This window comes from Notolabrus celidotus, chromosome 5 (genome assembly GCF_009762535.1).
Source record: "Notolabrus celidotus isolate fNotCel1 chromosome 5, fNotCel1.pri, whole genome shotgun sequence".
Taxonomy (NCBI): Eukaryota; Metazoa; Chordata; class Actinopteri; order Labriformes; family Labridae; genus Notolabrus; species Notolabrus celidotus.
In genome coordinates, this window is record NC_048276.1 from 27179172 (window position 1) to 27197191 (window position 18020).

At 43.6% G+C, this 18020-nt stretch overlaps 1 protein-coding gene across 4 annotated transcripts in view; it reads right to left on the reverse strand.

Moving 5' to 3' along the window:
- robo3 (roundabout, axon guidance receptor, homolog 3 (Drosophila)) overlaps positions 1–12128 on the reverse strand; it is a 105573-nt gene extending 93445 nt beyond the window's left edge. For 3 of the 4 annotated variants that reach the window (XM_034683326.1, XM_034683325.1, XM_034683328.1), the window contains exon 1: positions 11522–12100. In XM_034683326.1, the coding sequence (XP_034539217.1) occupies positions 11522–11588 (67 nt within the window). In that variant the 5' untranslated portion in view covers positions 11589–12100. Of the gene's footprint in view, positions 1–11521 lie in introns of all 4 variants that reach the window. The other variant, XM_034683324.1, reaches the window with a different exon arrangement.
- Between the last annotated feature and the right edge of the window lie 5892 nt (positions 12129–18020).

Consider the following 18020-nt stretch of genomic DNA (forward strand, 5'->3'; position numbering starts at 1 on the left):
ACAAATCCTATATGCTCATCCGTTTCAGTGAGGGTCTCACTTTTATCTGATGAACATGTTTCAGTTGAGCACCTTCTTACGGTCAACATCTTACCATGATAAATAAAAATGATGCAGAAGTGAACACTTAAGAGTTACCCTGAGATTTGGTTCTCCAGTTCACAACCTGTCATGCTGATGCTCCTGTTAGCTCTGCACACAATGACGCAGCTAAAAAACAACAGCCCAGAGACACAGCTGACAAAATGTGAGCAGATTCGGGGTCCTCTCAGCTGCCCTGAAGAGAAGAGGACATAAAACATGTTTGGCACGCAGTCCTCTCAAGTCTCTCAGCCATGCTGGGTGAGACAGGCCTTTCATTTCAGTGTGCAGGACTCAAAGTCAATCAGAGCTCTGCAGTATATCAAAAGCTGACGCCTCTTATCACTTGGTGGTGAGTGGTGGTAAAAGGAAAGATTAAGCAATGCTCTGGTTAAGCAACTAAAAATGAAGGCTAAGCTGAGCTCACACTGCACTCAAGATAACCCAGCCAGCCCACCCGGTCCTGCTTCAAAAGACAGAGCTGCTCACAGCCGACAGAAGTCAGAGAAACAGTGATAAAAGTGTGTGCCACTGGCCAACAGGATGAGCTGCATACTGTGTAGAGGACGAGGAGCAACTCTTCTGCTCCCATCCCTCCCTCATCTGCATTTCTTTTTAGCAGCCTGACTTCCCTCCACCAGAATCTAATGTTTTACAGCTCTGTATAGCCGCCTCCTCATTCTCCTGATTTCCTCCAAAGCCACAAGAATTGATTTGCAAATGTGCATTCAAAGTTAAATTGGCAGCACTGAGGGAGGGAGGGAGGCTGAAGTGCTTTCTCTTCAGCCTCCTACTCTTTGACCCTGTGGGGACAACAAAATGAGGCACTTGCATGAGAATACAAAGTGCTGGCCATAAAGAGCCGGCCCCCTTAATTGAGCCTGTGTTGATGCTAAGCATCTAAATGGGCAGGGTCAGCTCTGCAAAGGGAAATGGGGTGTTTTTATCATGTCTCTCCTGGGGCCATGATCAGATTCATGAGGAGCTCTTCTTACGGAGGAGAAGGATCCAGACTCACAGCAGCTCTCCACTCACTACTGTGTTCCATGCTCCCTCCAGTGAGGCCTCTTGTGCTGGCAGAGCAGCTGATATGAGTTTTGGCAAGATGTTCGGGCAACCTGACAAGTCAGAGGCAGCCTGCCCCAGATAGAGAGCAAACAGTGGTGTCTCTTCTGTTCCTGCAAGAACAAACAGCTCAGCCTAACAGAGCGATGTGTGTGAAAAGTTACTCCTGGTTAAACATGGCTCAGAGGCTCAGGAGCTGTAAGCCTAGGTTTGGTTCCCAACTACAAGAGCCATGAACAGCCTTTGCTCCAGCCTTTGAAGTGGTTACCCTGGACTCAGTGCAGCTCTTACGGTGTGAATGTAAACAGGACTGACCTGCAACATGTCAAATATGAGAGTTGATGATGTTGAATCACTGATAAACATTCACAGAGCTGTGGACAAGCTTTCACAAACAGGACTAATGCACAGTCCAGCTTCTTTCAAGTTTTCACCACTCTTGTAGAGAGCTGTCAGTTTGACTTCCAGCAGCTCTTCAGTAACAAACATCCATTTTCTCCACTGAGGGTTCAAGGAAAAGGCTTTCAAAGAACGAGAGAGCAGCGACTGTTTGAGACAACCTCACTCCACTTCACTCTGTGTGTTATGTGATGAGACCAAGAAGAGACGAGAGGACACAGGAGAAAGTACCAGAGTCAGGAAAGACAGGGAGGGCTGATATCGACTACAGTTAATCAAACTTCATCTCATAAGGGAGATTACACGTTGACGGTTACTTGATGTATCCCCAGTAAAGCCTCAGCAGTGTTTTCTCTCTCGTCTAAGGAGGTACTCCTCGGGGGCCCAGGACGGGCACTACTCTGGTTGTGGGTGGCCTGACACAGCTGCAGGGAAATACCATTGGTTTCCTGTCCCACAGCATATTTCAAGATTAGCCTCTATTAGATCTGTCTCCGCTTTACAGACACGTACACACAAACCGCCCGCTATCTGCTCGTATCTGTCCCACCACATATAGATCACACAAGTCACTGTGAGGGAGGAAAGGCTTGAGACGGGGACTTCCTGAGCTCCTCGGCCTATAGCTCAGAAGGAAAACAACCAAGATAGCACAGGAAAATAAACCATGGGGGTAGTTTCTGATTGTTGTATTAACTGGTGACCATGGGAGCTGACAGCCACGGGACACAGTCTGAGGTTTCCAAAAGAAGAGTTAATTGACGCTTGATTTGAAGTTGGAGCTCAATTTTAAATCCTTACCTCAAAAATGAGGTAACCCTCATGAGCACAGCTTTCATTCGAGTTTGAGGGTTAAACAGAGGATGTCCATTTGGAGTTCTGATAGGCTGTGAGAACTTCCAGGTACTTATGAAGGAACCCAGTGTGTTCTCCTCTCAGAGGCAGGGTCTGAATACGTGTAAAGGTCATTATTGTACCCCTTAAAAGTCCCCTTCGGGAGGCTTTAGAAGTCCAGGAACTTGGGGACAAGGCTTAAAGCTGGGGTTGGTAATCAGATTTAGATACACTTTTTGTTATACTGGTTAAAATGATCTTTATGTCCTGATGGCAATCAATACATGATGTGTTCTTAAAAAAGAGCGAAGAAAAGCTGCTATCTACAGCCAGAGTAAACCTGGGAAAACACCAACCAATCAGCCTTTTTTGGGTGCCAAAATTTTAAACCATTCAAATCCCGTCCTGCTGTTCTGCCCGCCTCCTGCGCGTACATTTCCCCGGCGTGCACTCTGAGTCTCCATCTCCTGCCTCTGCTTCCCCTGCCTCTACTGACTGCCCCTCTCGCTCTCGCTCGGGCCTGTCCCCTCTGACCTGATGAGGTGCTCAGGACTGTAGTCCGGATCAGAGTCTAAAAAGCTCTCACCACGGGGCTCTGACAAGCAGAAGAATGAATGACATTTACTAAGTCCTACAGAAAATGTATATGTACTGTAGCGTCCGTCCGGACGCTGTAGTGATGACGAGCCGATTCGTGAACACGTTGAGTTTTAATAACCGGTCACTGTCGGCCGTGATCACGACAACCAACAAAATAACAATCAAAGTTTGAATGAATGAAGAACTTCTCCTCTTGTCTCTCCTCTCTCCCACTCGCACACTCTACACCTCTCCTGATGCCTTCACTGACTGTCAACACTGTAGGAATTAAGAACATCTACACTGAACACGTTTAACAAACAGTAGAGTTGTTACAGTATTACATGTGTTATAACTTTTCTCCTGATCTCGTGTCACCAGTACAACTGGATAATGCTAGAATGATAGTTGTGAGTACTAACAGCAGCCATGTTTGTCTGTGTTTTTAACTTTCACTATGATAATGTTTTGGTGAGGACCGGTTTTGAATCAGTCACCATCATATGGTCGCAAGTCAGCGGTGCTCGTGCATGTGAGCAGGGGGGGGCGTCGTTTTGGAGGAGCTCTGAGGGAGGAGGGGAGGGGTTAGACGGAGTCATGAGGAAATGCTACATTCAAATTCATGCTAGTTTTCGGAGACTGCCAACCCCAGCTTTAATTTGTTGAATTTAAACAAACTGACCTACAGATTAAACTGACTCAAGTCTGAACCTCCCACCTCACCTTCTTCTTAATAAGATCCTCAGTGTTCATGGTTTTCAGTCACAGAGGGAGACAGGACCAAATGAAGAAGTGTGTGCCAGTTTGTGTACAGAGGAGGTAGGGATGGGCAACACTGAATCTCACACTACTACACACGTATTTCCAGAGACTGAGCATGGCTGTAATACACACACCACGCCATGTCACAGAAACACTGACATGAAGATCGAGACAGACGCTGACAGTGTCGCTACTAGCAGCACCTCGTCCCGCTGCTGGTTCATGTGACTGCCACTCAAACAGGCCGTTAACGGAACAGGTGTGTGTGTGTGTGTGTGTGTGTGTGTGTGTGTGTGTGTGTGTGTGTGTGTGTGTGTGTGTGTGTGTGTGTGTGTGTGTGTTTGTTTGGTGGAGGGGAATTATTTGAATAATTGTCGAATAGATGCCAATGATAACGAATATTATTTTGGCTTGAAATGCCCATCCCTAAGAGATGCACTAACATCACACTGTCATCCTCTGTAACTGAATGAATAAGTTCAGCGTGCTGTCAGTAAACATCAAGTGTAACTCATCTCTCGTCATGATGATACACTGCTGCTCAGATATATTTGAATACAGATGCGTCTTCGAGCAGTCCTCTGTAAGTTGTGACAGCATTACCATGAAGACAGATACATGCATCCTTAACAGAAAGCTGCAGAGATGTCAGGAGACATTGATTTTGACTTTAATTGAGACACTTAGAGCGAGAAATGCCGATTCAAATCCAGATGCGTATCACTTCTCCAAACACAACAAAAGCTTTGGGTTTTTTTGCGGGGAGTTTCACTTAAGAGCTGACAAGTAGTAGAGACACTCTAATTACCTCAACACCGAGTCACATTTATTTAATAAGCATTTCCCATCACTCATCTGCTGCAGAGAAACTCTCCCCGAGTCACTCTTTGTGTTTCAGCACAAAATAAGAGCTTCCCCCCAGACTGTCACTTCTCAAAAAGAGCTGTACCTGTCAGCTCTAAAGCTAGCCATTAAATCATCGACAGCCGCTGTCACAATCCCTCCGCTACAGCACTACCTTGATACACCGGTGCCCAAAATGATCCATTATCAGCTGGCTCTTTCCCCACACCGAGCTTTCAAGTGGCAGCCTCTCATGAATATATCCAACCCGCCGACAGTCACAGTGGTGACAGCTGTAGCCGTACCCCTGGGCTTTGCTTTTGACTCTGCGGCAGAGTTTTGTAGTGCAATCCAAGAAAAGTCTGTGGACAGACTGAACCGGGTAAACAAGAGGATCTGACAGTCTTTCTCGCCGGTCCGTCCTGATGAAAAACATATGCTGCTGTTAGACAGACGGCCAGACTCTGGGGTCACAGAGAGACAGGGTGTTGATGTCGGGTAAAAGCACTGATAGAGCATCACCAAGACGATATGCATGAACTGATTTAACTAATGATAACAAGGTATCATCTCTGCTGACGGGACGGTGATCAAGGTGTCCCCCTTTGATTACACAAGCACAGAAATATCAGGTAACACCTCCATACTGATTCAGCTCTGCAGCCCGTTTATAACGCTGACTTATTAAAAGTGTTTACACTACAACAACAACACCTGTGTGGAAACCCATCTGGTTTAACATCTGGGGATGACTGCACAGAGATTTAGGATCTAATGACTGTGATGAATTATAGACGTATACAAACTGCTGCTCATGTGTTTCAGTCCAACTGAGAAATATCAAACTTTTTTAACAGCTTTATTAGAGCTGCACCCACTGTTCCATCAATCACATCAGACACATTAGGAGGTTGATCGTTCATTTTTAGAATCCACTGGATCACAAAACCTCAGAGCCATGTCAAACGACTCCCCTGAAGCTTTACCAAACAGCACCAGAAAGAGAGATACATCACATGAACCTGCTGTATTCAGTGTTTCCTGGCCTTAATCAGCAGGCTGCTTGGTTTGCAGGAGGAGACCCCCGTGAATAATTCAGCACATCGTGAACGATGAACACTGAAGGGTCATTTGGAGACTCAGTGCACAGTGTACATTGTGTTGCTGTGCTCAGTGATGGAGCTAACACTGTAGACTGACAGACATTGAGTCGTGAGACCTGAAGATTACAATCATCAGCTGTCAGAGGCAGCCTTAACCACAACTACATCCCATGTGAAACTGTTATTCATGTTTATTTGGACACAAACAGTGAGTCAGCGCAGTCACTATATATATATATATATATATATATATATATATATATATATATATATATATATATATATATATATATATTCTCTATACCAGGACACACAGAGTCCATGTATCCCACAGCTCCATCAGACAGAGGAAGCTGCTTTGAAGCACTGAATGACAGGATGGATGCGCCCCATGTCTCTGGATGAAGAGGATGCTGGGAGGAAGCTGCCTCTTCTGCAGTCAGTGTTTGATGAAGACATTTTGACACAAGATGTGAATTTATGCACATCACTCTTTTTTTAATCCTCTGACAGAGCCAGGAAGGAAACGTCTCCTCTTGGACGGCTGAGTCATTATGTTTCCAAATTCTGTGCACGCAACACAAAATACTCCAGCTGCAGTCTGCAATTAGCATCCGAGTTAGCATTTCACTGCCTACAACAGCCTCCACATGGCTCCTCTTACTCCGTGTGTAATTCACTAATGTGAGCGGTGATGGAGGGGTCAGCCCTCCTGAAACCACTGGGACTAATGTTGGGGGCCATCCATCTGTCTACAGCCTGAGGCGGGGGCTCAGGCTGGATTGTGTCGGGGGCCCTCCAGCGCTCACACTTGAGACCTTTAAGCAGAGGGGATGGCTGACTTGTCCTGTCAGCACCCACTGCTAAATAGAGTTCCTGCTCAGTGTAGTCTCTCTGATGGAGAAGTCTCTGACGCCTCATCAGAGGGTTTGGTTCGGCCCTCTGTGGCAGGAATGCACAATGTAGAAATCAAGAATCACCATGAGGAGAAGAGGAGCCCCCCCATGTTTTTCAGATGGAGTCTGAAGCTGTGAAAAACAGCCTGTGGCTACATGTGGAAGGGGAAGTGACGGGGCATGTTGTGTTTTTCATTTGCTACAGTTGGATGCATAAATAAGTTGTTAATTATGCATCATAAGGCGTCTTCAAACTGTTGTGTAATGAATATTTGGGACTCAGAGATTGTGTGGATATGAAATGAGTGTCTGTTCAGCTCAAATTCAGGAGTCAAAGTTTGTTAATTCTAACTTTAGTGAGCCAGGAGAAGTGTGAAAACAAAGACAGACAACAGAGCTTCAAACGGACGTCTCAGAGTGTGATCAGCGCGGCTCGTTGATGACAGGAAGAGGATGTTTAGTCCCTCACCCTGCCTTTCCCAGAGTCATTTTTCAGACGACGTAAATTAGGATTCACTTGTTCCAGGAGATGCAGCTCATTTCCATGTATCATAGCAAGGTTTGCAGAGCGATCGACAGCCTAATTGATCTGTGGAGAACAGATGGGCAGGCAGGTGGGGGGAGGGGGAAGGTGTTCACACTCTGCGTTTGAGTGTTTGTGACTACAAAGCTTTTCTGTCTCTGCTGAAAAAACAGACACATTGTCAATAAGCCAACAGAAAACAGGAGCTGTTTGTTGTCATGCTTGGCTGTTATGAGTCAACCAAAGTTAGTTACAAGGCAGTCGTACCTACAACCTTGAGCTGACTGTAACATAGAGACTGTTTAATAATTGCGTACCAGCCGCGTGAAGTATTGTCCTGGGGTTAACACTCTGAAGGTTAGTCCTTCTTTTAACATAAGCGCAAACACTCACACTAAAGATTACAGGTCAGACTGGAAGGTTCATACTAACACAATATGTTTAGAATTAAAGCTCTCTCACCTTGAATATCCTCACATCAACAGATCAGGTTAAACCGGTCCAGGCTTTGATTCCACTTTAAAACATGAGGCGAGCATGAGGACACTCAGAAGTCCTCAGTGAAACTGAATAAAGAGCTGATTGATTGAGTGCTTCTTCTACAGAAAAGGAATCCATGTCTATTACAATAAGACGCACATATTTTTCTCAAGAGAGCCAAAGATCTTTTCAGGTCGCTAGTAAACATAAACTGGTTATTTGCAGACATCCGGCCGCTGCTCTTCTAAATAATAACAGAGATCTATTGACACATGGCACATCATTACTACACCTTTTCCACGGAGGCAGTGTCAGGACCGGTTCGGAGCCGGTGTTCATTTGAGAACCAGGTTTTTGTGTTTCGACTGCGAGAGAATTGGCTCCCGGCCAGGAAAACAGGTTCCAGAGCACTGACACTTTGCTGGTCTAGAACCGTGAACCGAGGGGTGAGGTTTCCTGAGCAAAAAAACAAACCAAACAAGTTTCCGAAAATTTCCTGCAACCAAAAACTAACAAAGCCAAAGAGACAAAGTTCTCCTCAGGACTTCGTGTGATTACGAAAAGCCAGGAGCAACACCCAAGCGTGTTGCTCCACCCAAGCGTGTTGCTCCACCCAAGCATGTTGCTCCCGGGTGGTACGCTTGGTGGTACGCTTGCTGGAAAGTTCGCGCAAGCGCTGCTCGGAAAAGCTGTCACATAAAAGTGACGTCATAACGTTGCTCTTCCACGGGCTCGAGCGGCTGGAAAAACAAACGAACGCAGAGTTGGTATGCAAGTTGTACCAGCTCCAAACCAGTGCAAGCACCAGCCCGAAACTAGAACCAGGTTTGCGTTAGTCAAAAAAGGGTAAAAGTGACTCTACAAAGTATTAATTAAAGGCTGTTCCTCCTGCCAGATCTTCACCAACACAACGTTACTGATTCCTCAGGGCAAGCATTAGTCCTCCTCACACCAAAAACATAGTTAATTAAAGACATGTATGAGTTTAAAGGTCCATGGACCTGATACTAAAGCACATTAATGTCCTTCACTGGATTAACAGCCAGGTATTAATCTCATTTAAAGCCGCAAACAGGATAGACTGCGGAATCTGTGAAATAAAAGAACAGCTCCACTACAGCGCTCTCCCTCAGGGCGTCCTCTCTTTTGTTCATGCTGATCAAATCAAGTCAGAGAACAGGATGTATTCTGAGTGAATTGAACCTCTGACGTGTTAATACTTGGTCTGAGGATAGAAAGTCTGATATTTGTGAGTTTAAAGCGGCCGCAGTGTCGCAGACAGATTCAGCCCCAGCAGCAGATATAACTTCTGTCACACTGTCCCTGACTGGCTCTCCCTCCCACATCCTCTGCCGTGTCACCGCGGCTGACGGCGTGTCTGAAATACCTCATGTGAAAACGCTCATTAACCAAATAAAGGACGTTGAACAATGAGACGTCTTGGTGCTATTTCAACCCCGCCGCAGCCCACCACACTTCCCTCCCTGGAGGAAAAGGAGTTGTTGCTCAGGCTGTAATTACTGCAGCTTGGGTATGGAGGTTTGCTGCGGCCTGTTTGATCTGAGTCCTGCTCTGTTTAGGGACATTCATGAGACAACAAGGCAGCTGCCCGGCCTTCCACTCGCTTCAATAAGAGCATGGCAAACACAGGGCCCGGCTGACGAGCTGCCGGTGTTGACTGATGAAGACGGAGATGACGGACAGTAACAGCTCAGCCTGCAGGGTCGCCTTACTGACCAAACAGTGTGAAGAGTGGAGCCTGACACGTGACTCTGCTCCACATGAAGGGGCTCAGAGAGGATCACTTTAAGTTCTTCTTATAACACAAAGCTCATTTTTCTAACATAACTGTGCCTGTGCTGATCTGAAGCTCGGTTTAATCCAAGCAGCTCTGGATAAAAGTGTCACACTTTGACACAAATGCGTATTTAAATGTAAATGTTACGACTGCTGGCTAAAAACAGGGCAGGCTCTTTATTAAAAGTCACAGTTTGTTTGCTAAAGTGAAAATAAAGTCTCTTTAATCCAGCCTTTGTAGTCCCAGAAGAGCATCTGGAGTCACTGAAGGAGCACTTTCACAGATGCTGAGTTCGTATGCTGCCGGTTCATAGCCAATGTTTACAGCCTTGTAAAAGGAGCCTCAGCAGAGGGTCCGGGCCCCAAAGACACCACGCTGTCACAAACTATAACATCACACCCGCATCAAGAAAAAATGAGCTTTTGTACTTCACAGTCGGGGGTGTTTGTGTGGAGAGCACAAAGACATAGGTGAATAAGAGCTGTGGTGTACTGGTTGTAGTTGAGCGGGTGTTTATATGAGTTATGGAGGGAGGATCCGCGGATCAGAATCCAGACTCATTCAGGCCGGTTTTCACCATCCCAGAGGTGACTCAGCCTTTAAGGGACAGCCACAGACGTTGTTCTCATCGTGTTAGAGATCTCTACACAGAGAGGAGAATCAAACTGCTGCTGTTTCTCATTCTTTCTAGTGTTTATTGAAAGTTGGGTCTCACTCTTTTTCTGTTGTGAGAACATTTGAAAGGATTGTATAAATTTTGCAAAGCTCGGTGCCGGGTAAAGATGCTTTCTTTGCTCTGCAGAGTATGATAAGTGGGCCAGGACATCTGTGTTTCATGACAGCGTCAATTTGAACTCCTGTTGTCGCTACCCTTTAAAAGGAACTGTGTCTCCTATAGCAGGTTGTGTGGGTCCATGCTGCACTTCAGATGAAATTACAATAACTAGTTAAGCTCTGATTAATGCATTTATACACAAATCCTCTTTCTATATGATAAATATTCATATCTTTCTTATTTCATATCCTTTTCTTCTTTGTTGTGTATAATTTGTCATTACGTCTTAATGCTCAGATGCATATTATATGAACAGAAGCAGCTGCATACAGCACAATAGCCCAAGGCCATTCCCCCTCAGAGACAATACAGTGTCCTTCTCATCTTATCCTTTAGATACAATGTTAAAGCAACTTAAGCTGAAAGCACTGTATGGTAATGTTTGGATAGCCATTAACACGATCCTAAACGAGGACGAGAGGCAGCCTTGGAAATAAGAATCTGTGTATTATATGGAGGCTAAAGTCAAGGAAACCTTCTAGCATCAGCGTGTGTGAGCACATTATCCCTGTGCAACATAACCTACATCTACACAATACAAACACAGGAGTTCAACATCAACAAGCAGCAGCTGGGGAGGGCTTTTTCTCCATCAGAGAAGATATCATACATATTTTAGTAGGAGGAAATCAAACTCCCAACCCTGCCATGCTCACTTACACAGCCCTATGCATCAGGCTGCTTGTTTCACTCTGTGAGGAAGAGGAGGACTGATCCCCTCCTAATGGGTTTGTAATAATCGAGATAAATGAGCAGGCAGAAACACAACACAGAGTGTTTTCTGCTGGGAGCAGATGCTGGTGTGAATCTGAGGTCCCACGGGCCAGACACGCGGTAAAGCTGCATATGGGCAGCTCTTATGTCTGCTGGTTTAAGTGGCCTCTTAAATGACATCATCCAGCAGGATTAACCACGTACACAATCACTGACATACTATAGCACATGTTAGATTTACACACCCATCCTAGTATGAAAGTTACATTTGAAGTTACATGATGAGTTCTGTGGGTTAGGCTGCTGGATGTGTTTTTAATACATTTATACCTCCTTTTTTTTGGATGCGGGTTTGGATAAGAACATTTCAATCACAGGTCCTCTTATTTTTGATGTCATCTATGGGTCTACACATTGATTTGGTAAAAATAGGACACTAAGTAAGCTGTAAACTTTGCATGGTTAAATTTACAGTGGACGTTTTTCTTATGGGGGCCCCTTTAGAGCCTCCTCTGGGCTCTGAGAGTTCGTTAGGAGGACAGTGATGTGAATCATACAGGCTCCGTGTGCGCAAACACAGACCAGAGCAACCATGCCGATCAAACTCACCCTGTGCCAGAGTTGTGAGAGCAAATGAAAGCATAAAGAGAACCAAAGTGTGGCGGTACTCCATCATAGACTTCGGTTTCTCATGAGTAGACACTGTTCGTCACAGTTTGTGAGACAGGCTGTCCGTCCAGCAGCAGCAGCAGCAGCAGCGATGATAAATCCAAACAGAGAAATGTCTAAGGGATAAAATCTCTACAAACACCTCCAAACTCCACGGGCAGCATCTCAGCCGCTGTTGGATTCAATCAGAAATCCAAACAACCTCACAGACGAACTTTTTCCAGCCGCTCCAAGTCTGCGCCCGATTAATCCGAGGAGCGACCCGCAGGTGATGAGAGGAGCCGCGGCTGTGAGGGGCAGGACGCGCCCGGTCAGTCCTTACATTAAAATCACGCAGGAGAAAAAACACTCAGACCAGCTTCTCGTGACTGGAAAACAGTCCCAAAGTGTCTGCAGGCATCACGAAAAAAGGAAGGTCCACTTTGAGAAGCATGAAATCAAATGTGTTCTGTATCCACAGTTACTGCTCCCTCTGCTACCAGCGGTGAATTACTACAGCAGCCTCATCACACAACAACACGCTGGTGGAGCAGAGAACACGACATGGGCAAACTACACAGCAGGAGATATGGTACTTCCGGTGATATTTTCAAAATAAAATAAGGTTTCAAAGAGACTCAACACTATCGGATTCTTTTTTTACATGTTTTTTACGCCAATGACCAAAAGAAGAGGACCGTAATTTAATGAATATTAGGCTACGGTCCACAACCTGAACACATTCAACAGATAGCCTGGACGGATTAGTCGTGATCATAAATTGCTGTTGACCCCCCAGAAAGTCTCCCAAGGATCCACCTCTGAGAGCCAAATATTTCAAGGAAAAAAAACTGGTCAATTATTCCTCAGCTTAGTTTCCTCAAATGCTGTCAGCATTAGACATTTTTTCAGCCCATGATATTTTATTTCTTTGAGCAGAGGTGATTAAAATATTTTTCTAACATTACTGTGTAGTTGGATAAATTATGATAATTTATAGGCCTATTTGTTTCAAACTTTTCCTTTTTTCTTATATGTTAAACACGTTTTCAGAAACCCACATTATGGATGCTACTGTTTATAAAAGGCAGTAAATCATAAACTTTATACGAGTGTGGATATGTTTTTTTATTTTATTTTTTTACTGTAACGATTCAGTCGGTGTTATTTTCTTTTAGTACCGTTTCAATGTAACGAGGTTTATCGCTATGGTGGTTTATGCTGAAGGCTCAGTTAGCACACATCCGGTTTACTAGCGGTTTCTTTTATTTGACTTGACCATCACAGTGTCACTTAAAGGGCCAGCGCACTCTATAATGATGAACACGATAAGAAAGCCATGCAGGGACTTTCCTTCTTATCTTCATGATTATGTTTCTCTCTCTGACATAAACACAGCAGTGCTCACTACAGGATAAAGATCATTTAGAATTCTGTTTAAACGCTACAAAAACCTGTATGACAAATTACATAGATGTGGAAGCCTGCAGATTCTTGTGCACAGCATGAGCACAACACTGAGGTTTTAATTAGAGAAACAGTATGTTAGTTTTGGAGACATGCAGATCCTTATGAAATGTAAATAATAAATAAATCAGTGTATTACTGCACTACATGTTGCTGTAGCATCGTATTTATTTGAAAGCACTCTCATAGTGTGCAGAGGCTAGATGATCAGCTGGGTAATTTTCAAGTTACACAGACATATGAAAGTGGATTTAGCCACTGTGACCATGACGTTTTGAAGGCTCATGGTTCTTATTTTGGCCACTTTAAGCCATCTTAGTTTCTAAATTATAAAGGCTCATATCTGGTGAAAGGATGGGACAACATGGCTTTGACCTGTCAATCACAGGTAGCCACATCTGTTAGCATGCCCTTCTGTATTGTCTCTCAAAGTGCACCCAAGCAAATATTTACAAACTGAACATCATGCGGAAGTGGATGAAAATGATGCAGGTTTAAGCTAGAGACCATATAAGAAGATGGAGACCGCAACAGCTCCCCCAAAACATTTAGAGCTCCCCCTGCTGACTGGCTGCAGTATAGGTCATAAAGCCTGCCTCCTTCACGCTAACAGATGGAACATGGTTCAAACTATAAAATTAAAATACCGGATAAATACATTTTTCTCAAACATGGATTCTGTCAAAGCAATCAGTTCTTATCAAGCTCATTTATGTGCAAGTGTTCCTCTTTCTGAATATAAATTGGTTATCTGACTATGATTGACAGCTCTGTTGACCAATGAGGCTCCTGCAGCAATGTGTGCACCAAATTATTAGAGTAGAGGAGGACCGGTGTGAGGAAACACTAACATAAGAGTCATTGAAATTCCCATAACTGTGAGTGCATTCTTCAAACCTGCACCAGCATCTGTTCTGCTGTGGATCGGACCTACATGAGGGCTGGACCCACGTGAGGGAGCTCTGACTCGTTATGTGACGTCAGTTCTGCTGCTGATACAGCCTGATAGTTACTGTGCATAAGATACGCCTCCCAAATACGTCACCAGTGAAATATGTCGTCAACTGAGACCTCACTTCTATACAGAGAGGATGGTAGCACGTCGTCCATCTTTGTATACAGTCACTGGTTAAAGTCACCTCTGTGTTGGCTTTACTTTTTAAGGTGTCACCCACCATTTAGATGTTCAACAAGCTTTTCATGTTTAACAGCAAAAACCTTAAAGAGACATGAATCACTAAAGTTTGACCTTCATCCGAAGCTTTATAAGTTTTTGATCTTGGAGTCATTAGGAGTGTGAACCATACTTAGCATATACACAGTTTCCTGGAAATGTTTCATGTGTCTGAGGGCATCTGAGGCCCTTTTTAATCTGCAGATTGGACTTGGATTGAACCCATTTAGCAGAAACCTTTCTTTTATTGGAGTCAAATTATCCAATGTGGTGCAAATGTCAACATTTATCTGAAAGCTGAAATCAAACCAGGGGGGCATAAATAATGCTGGCAGAGATTTGAGTCCAAATGCAAATTTGTCTTACATGTGAAGACCTTTGATCGTGCCGACTGAGGTGCTGTGTGTACAAATCAAGAGATGGAAATGACTCAGGCACTGAGACACACAAACAAACATCACACACCACTGCAAAATGTCACTATTTATCTGAGTGCTGGCTTCGCCTGCACTTGATGGGAAGCGAAAAGCAATATTACATGTGCCAGGAGATACGGCAAACTGCAGCCAATGAGACTTGACATACTGAGAGCCTGGGTTCTGCAATGAAGCAATAAGGAATGATTGGGCAGAGTGGGGCTGAATAAATATTAGGGGTCAGGCAGACCTGGTAAACACACAGCCCTTGACATTTATAGAAATGCATTGGATGGTGGTTCGCGTCGAGCTGTGCATACTGAGATGAGCTTGTACACGTTCTGTCACAGAGGTTTTAATATTAAAGGGAATATTTCCACGTCACTAGAGTCACACAGGCTGCTGTCGAGGGCTGAGTAAAAAAACTCTCCCTTTTGGGGAGCACAGAGAATAGAGCAGAGCTTAAACACCCCTGATATTTCTGTCATGTTTTATGCATGTACATGTTTAATTTAATTGCAGAAACTGATTAATTGAGCATCGCTCTGTGATTGAATAAAACATGATGAGGCCCTTCACTAAACGCATTTCCGCTCGTCTGTGACTGATGCTGCTACTTTGGAGCCTTCGTCAAACATTTGGCCGAGCTGTCAGAGGAATCAAGCACTCCATGAATTTAGACTAATTATCCACATTAGGTGGAGAATTACAAAGGCAGCCCATCAGTGATGTTTGCTGCTGTTTCTGCACACTGGCAGCTGAGCCATACATCATAACGTGATACCCGCTGCACACACACAGAGGCACAGATATATGGGGTGATTTTTACTTTAATTTGAATGTATCGTAGAGGTCTTCAGAGGCAGCTTACGGGAAATGTCGGCATTAAAACACTGTGAAAAGACAGCCTGTGATCTAGAGTCAGATTTGTCTGGAAGGGTTGGGGAGTGTATTGTCTCATCTTTTTTGATCAGTGTTTGAAATAACCGCTAGATTATATCAAACCGGAACATGTCTCTATCAGAGAAGTGAGAAGATCATGTTTCTACTACAAACATGACACAAAATAATTCTTATCCAATCGATCAATCTGTTTCACGGCTGAGATTAAAAATGCTGAAGTCAAGACATATTATGGTTTTCAGCAGAAACTTGTTTTCCTTACATAATGCATTGGGCCAGCTGGGGTTGTGTTCATAAATAAAGAACTGACTTTAAGTGAATTGAGACTATGATGTATGCCTGACCTCTTCATTGCTTAATTCTGTATGCCGAGCCTGTGCTGCCACGACAAGCAATCCCATTATTCCAAACAATTCAGAGTTGATTAAATGCTTTCATAATAAAGAAAGCGTCACATCAATTGTCCAAGTTTCCTCAAATACTAAACTTTATCAGAGGAGGAGGAATGAGCGGCTCAGTGTCATTTGGAGAGATTACCCCAATCACACTTTGCGTGTCAGCTCCCAAATTATTAAAGAAGAGTGAGAGGATGCAAAAGAGTTATTAATTCAAGTTGTTCCCAGTTGGTAGAAATGCTCTGTCATTTTCCACTTGGATAATGTTTCGCAGGCAAACACAACAGTACTGCATTATCATAATAAAACAAAGAGCTGAAGAGTAACAGCATCAGCATGACCAGAACCTCTTTCCTGAAGCATGTTTTTTCTGTTTGCTAAAACGATGTTCCTTTTACCAGCATTTATAGTTTAAGATCTCTAAACATTTAACACTTCAAAAAACTTTTCAAGCACATTTGGTTCCCATAAACATCATGTTGTCAGACATTTTAAATTTAAACTGAGCTCTTCAGGGACTACTCAAAGGATAACACTGCATATGGCAGTCTTATGACTGACGCAAACTACTGGGACATTTCTGTACCCAGTTTAGCCCTGAAATATAGAACACATAGAGACCAGTGGCCGGTTGCACCAGCTCTGCATAAGTTGTGTCCTAAGTCAGAGTGTATCCATCTCTAATCCATACGTTGAAACTAGTTAGTATCTTAAGTTGTGTCATTGTTGGGTTGCACCACAGAGACTTAAGGTTCATCTTAACTGATAGACTATAAAGTCCAGTGTAATCAAAACGTTGTTACACATATGACGTTTTCATTCACTTTGGCAAATCAGTGAAAAGCTTTTATCTCAATGAGTTAGCCACATTGCTTCTAAACAAGCTAATGGCTAATCATAACTGCTGCAACTCCCAGCATCACAAAGTTGTATAAAATATGACAAAGCATGTTAATACGGTGATAATTATCTATCATGTAAAATAACACCAGTGACATTGAGGGGTGAAATCATAAACTACAACATACTGTATATCAATATAAGGGCACTCTAGTAGTGTGCAGATTGTAATTATCTCTGCTTGTGAGAAATGAAAGTGTGAGTTCAGAATAGAGTGATCATACATTTTTTATTCAAGTAATCTATCATTTTCCATCACATCAGCTGGTAAAACTCTGCTTCTTTGCATCCTAAATTAGAAATTAAGTTCAAACTAGGCTACGTTTGAATTCATGCACATCTGATGCAATCCAGTGTAGCTCCTCCAATAATAACTCTTCTAAACTTGTATAAAAATATTACATCTACAAAATCATCTTAATTGAAAATAGTCGTAACTGACAGGATTAATGTTGTGTAATGTTAGTGGTAAAAACCCTCAGCATAAATGAACAAAGCAACCATCACGCAATTTATAGTAAAGAGGAAATGTGGACCACTTGTGACCCAACCCCGAGCCTCAGATCTCTCGGACAGGGTCCTCTTGTTCACCCAACAAAGTCCTTTTGTCTCCTAGGTATATACTGGTCTGACCACAAATACATGGCCAACATGCTTCATCAGAAACACCTCCTTCCTGAGCATAAATCACCATTAACATGAATGAGCAGCAGCGATGGCAGCTCTGATATTGCTGGGAGTAATCATGCAGTAATTTTGCATGCTTACAATTAGAGCTGAGAAAATTGAAGGAGGAAAGTCCCACAGATATGTGCGCCCATGGCTGTAGATTTAAAGATTAGCTTTAGCTGAAATCAATCTAAGAACACTGTTTGTTTATGTTTGCACCGACTCTGAGCTCTGATCAACCCTCAAACCTGTCCGTCTGTAAAGCAGCTTTAAAATCCCTGCATAGCTGACCAAGAGGCAATTATATGTTTACAGCTGCTGCAACACTCCTGCTGAAGGAGTATTGTTAAGATAGCATCAGCAGCGCATGCAGCTGAATGCATGTGTCCCTATATCTGATGATACAGCAGAGAGAGGATAATTACTCATTAGGCTGACCTATTCATGATGAAATCATGAGCACCGTTTCTTAGAAATACCATTAAATACATATCACCTGTATCTATAGCCCAGCACTGAAACATATTCCAGTTTCC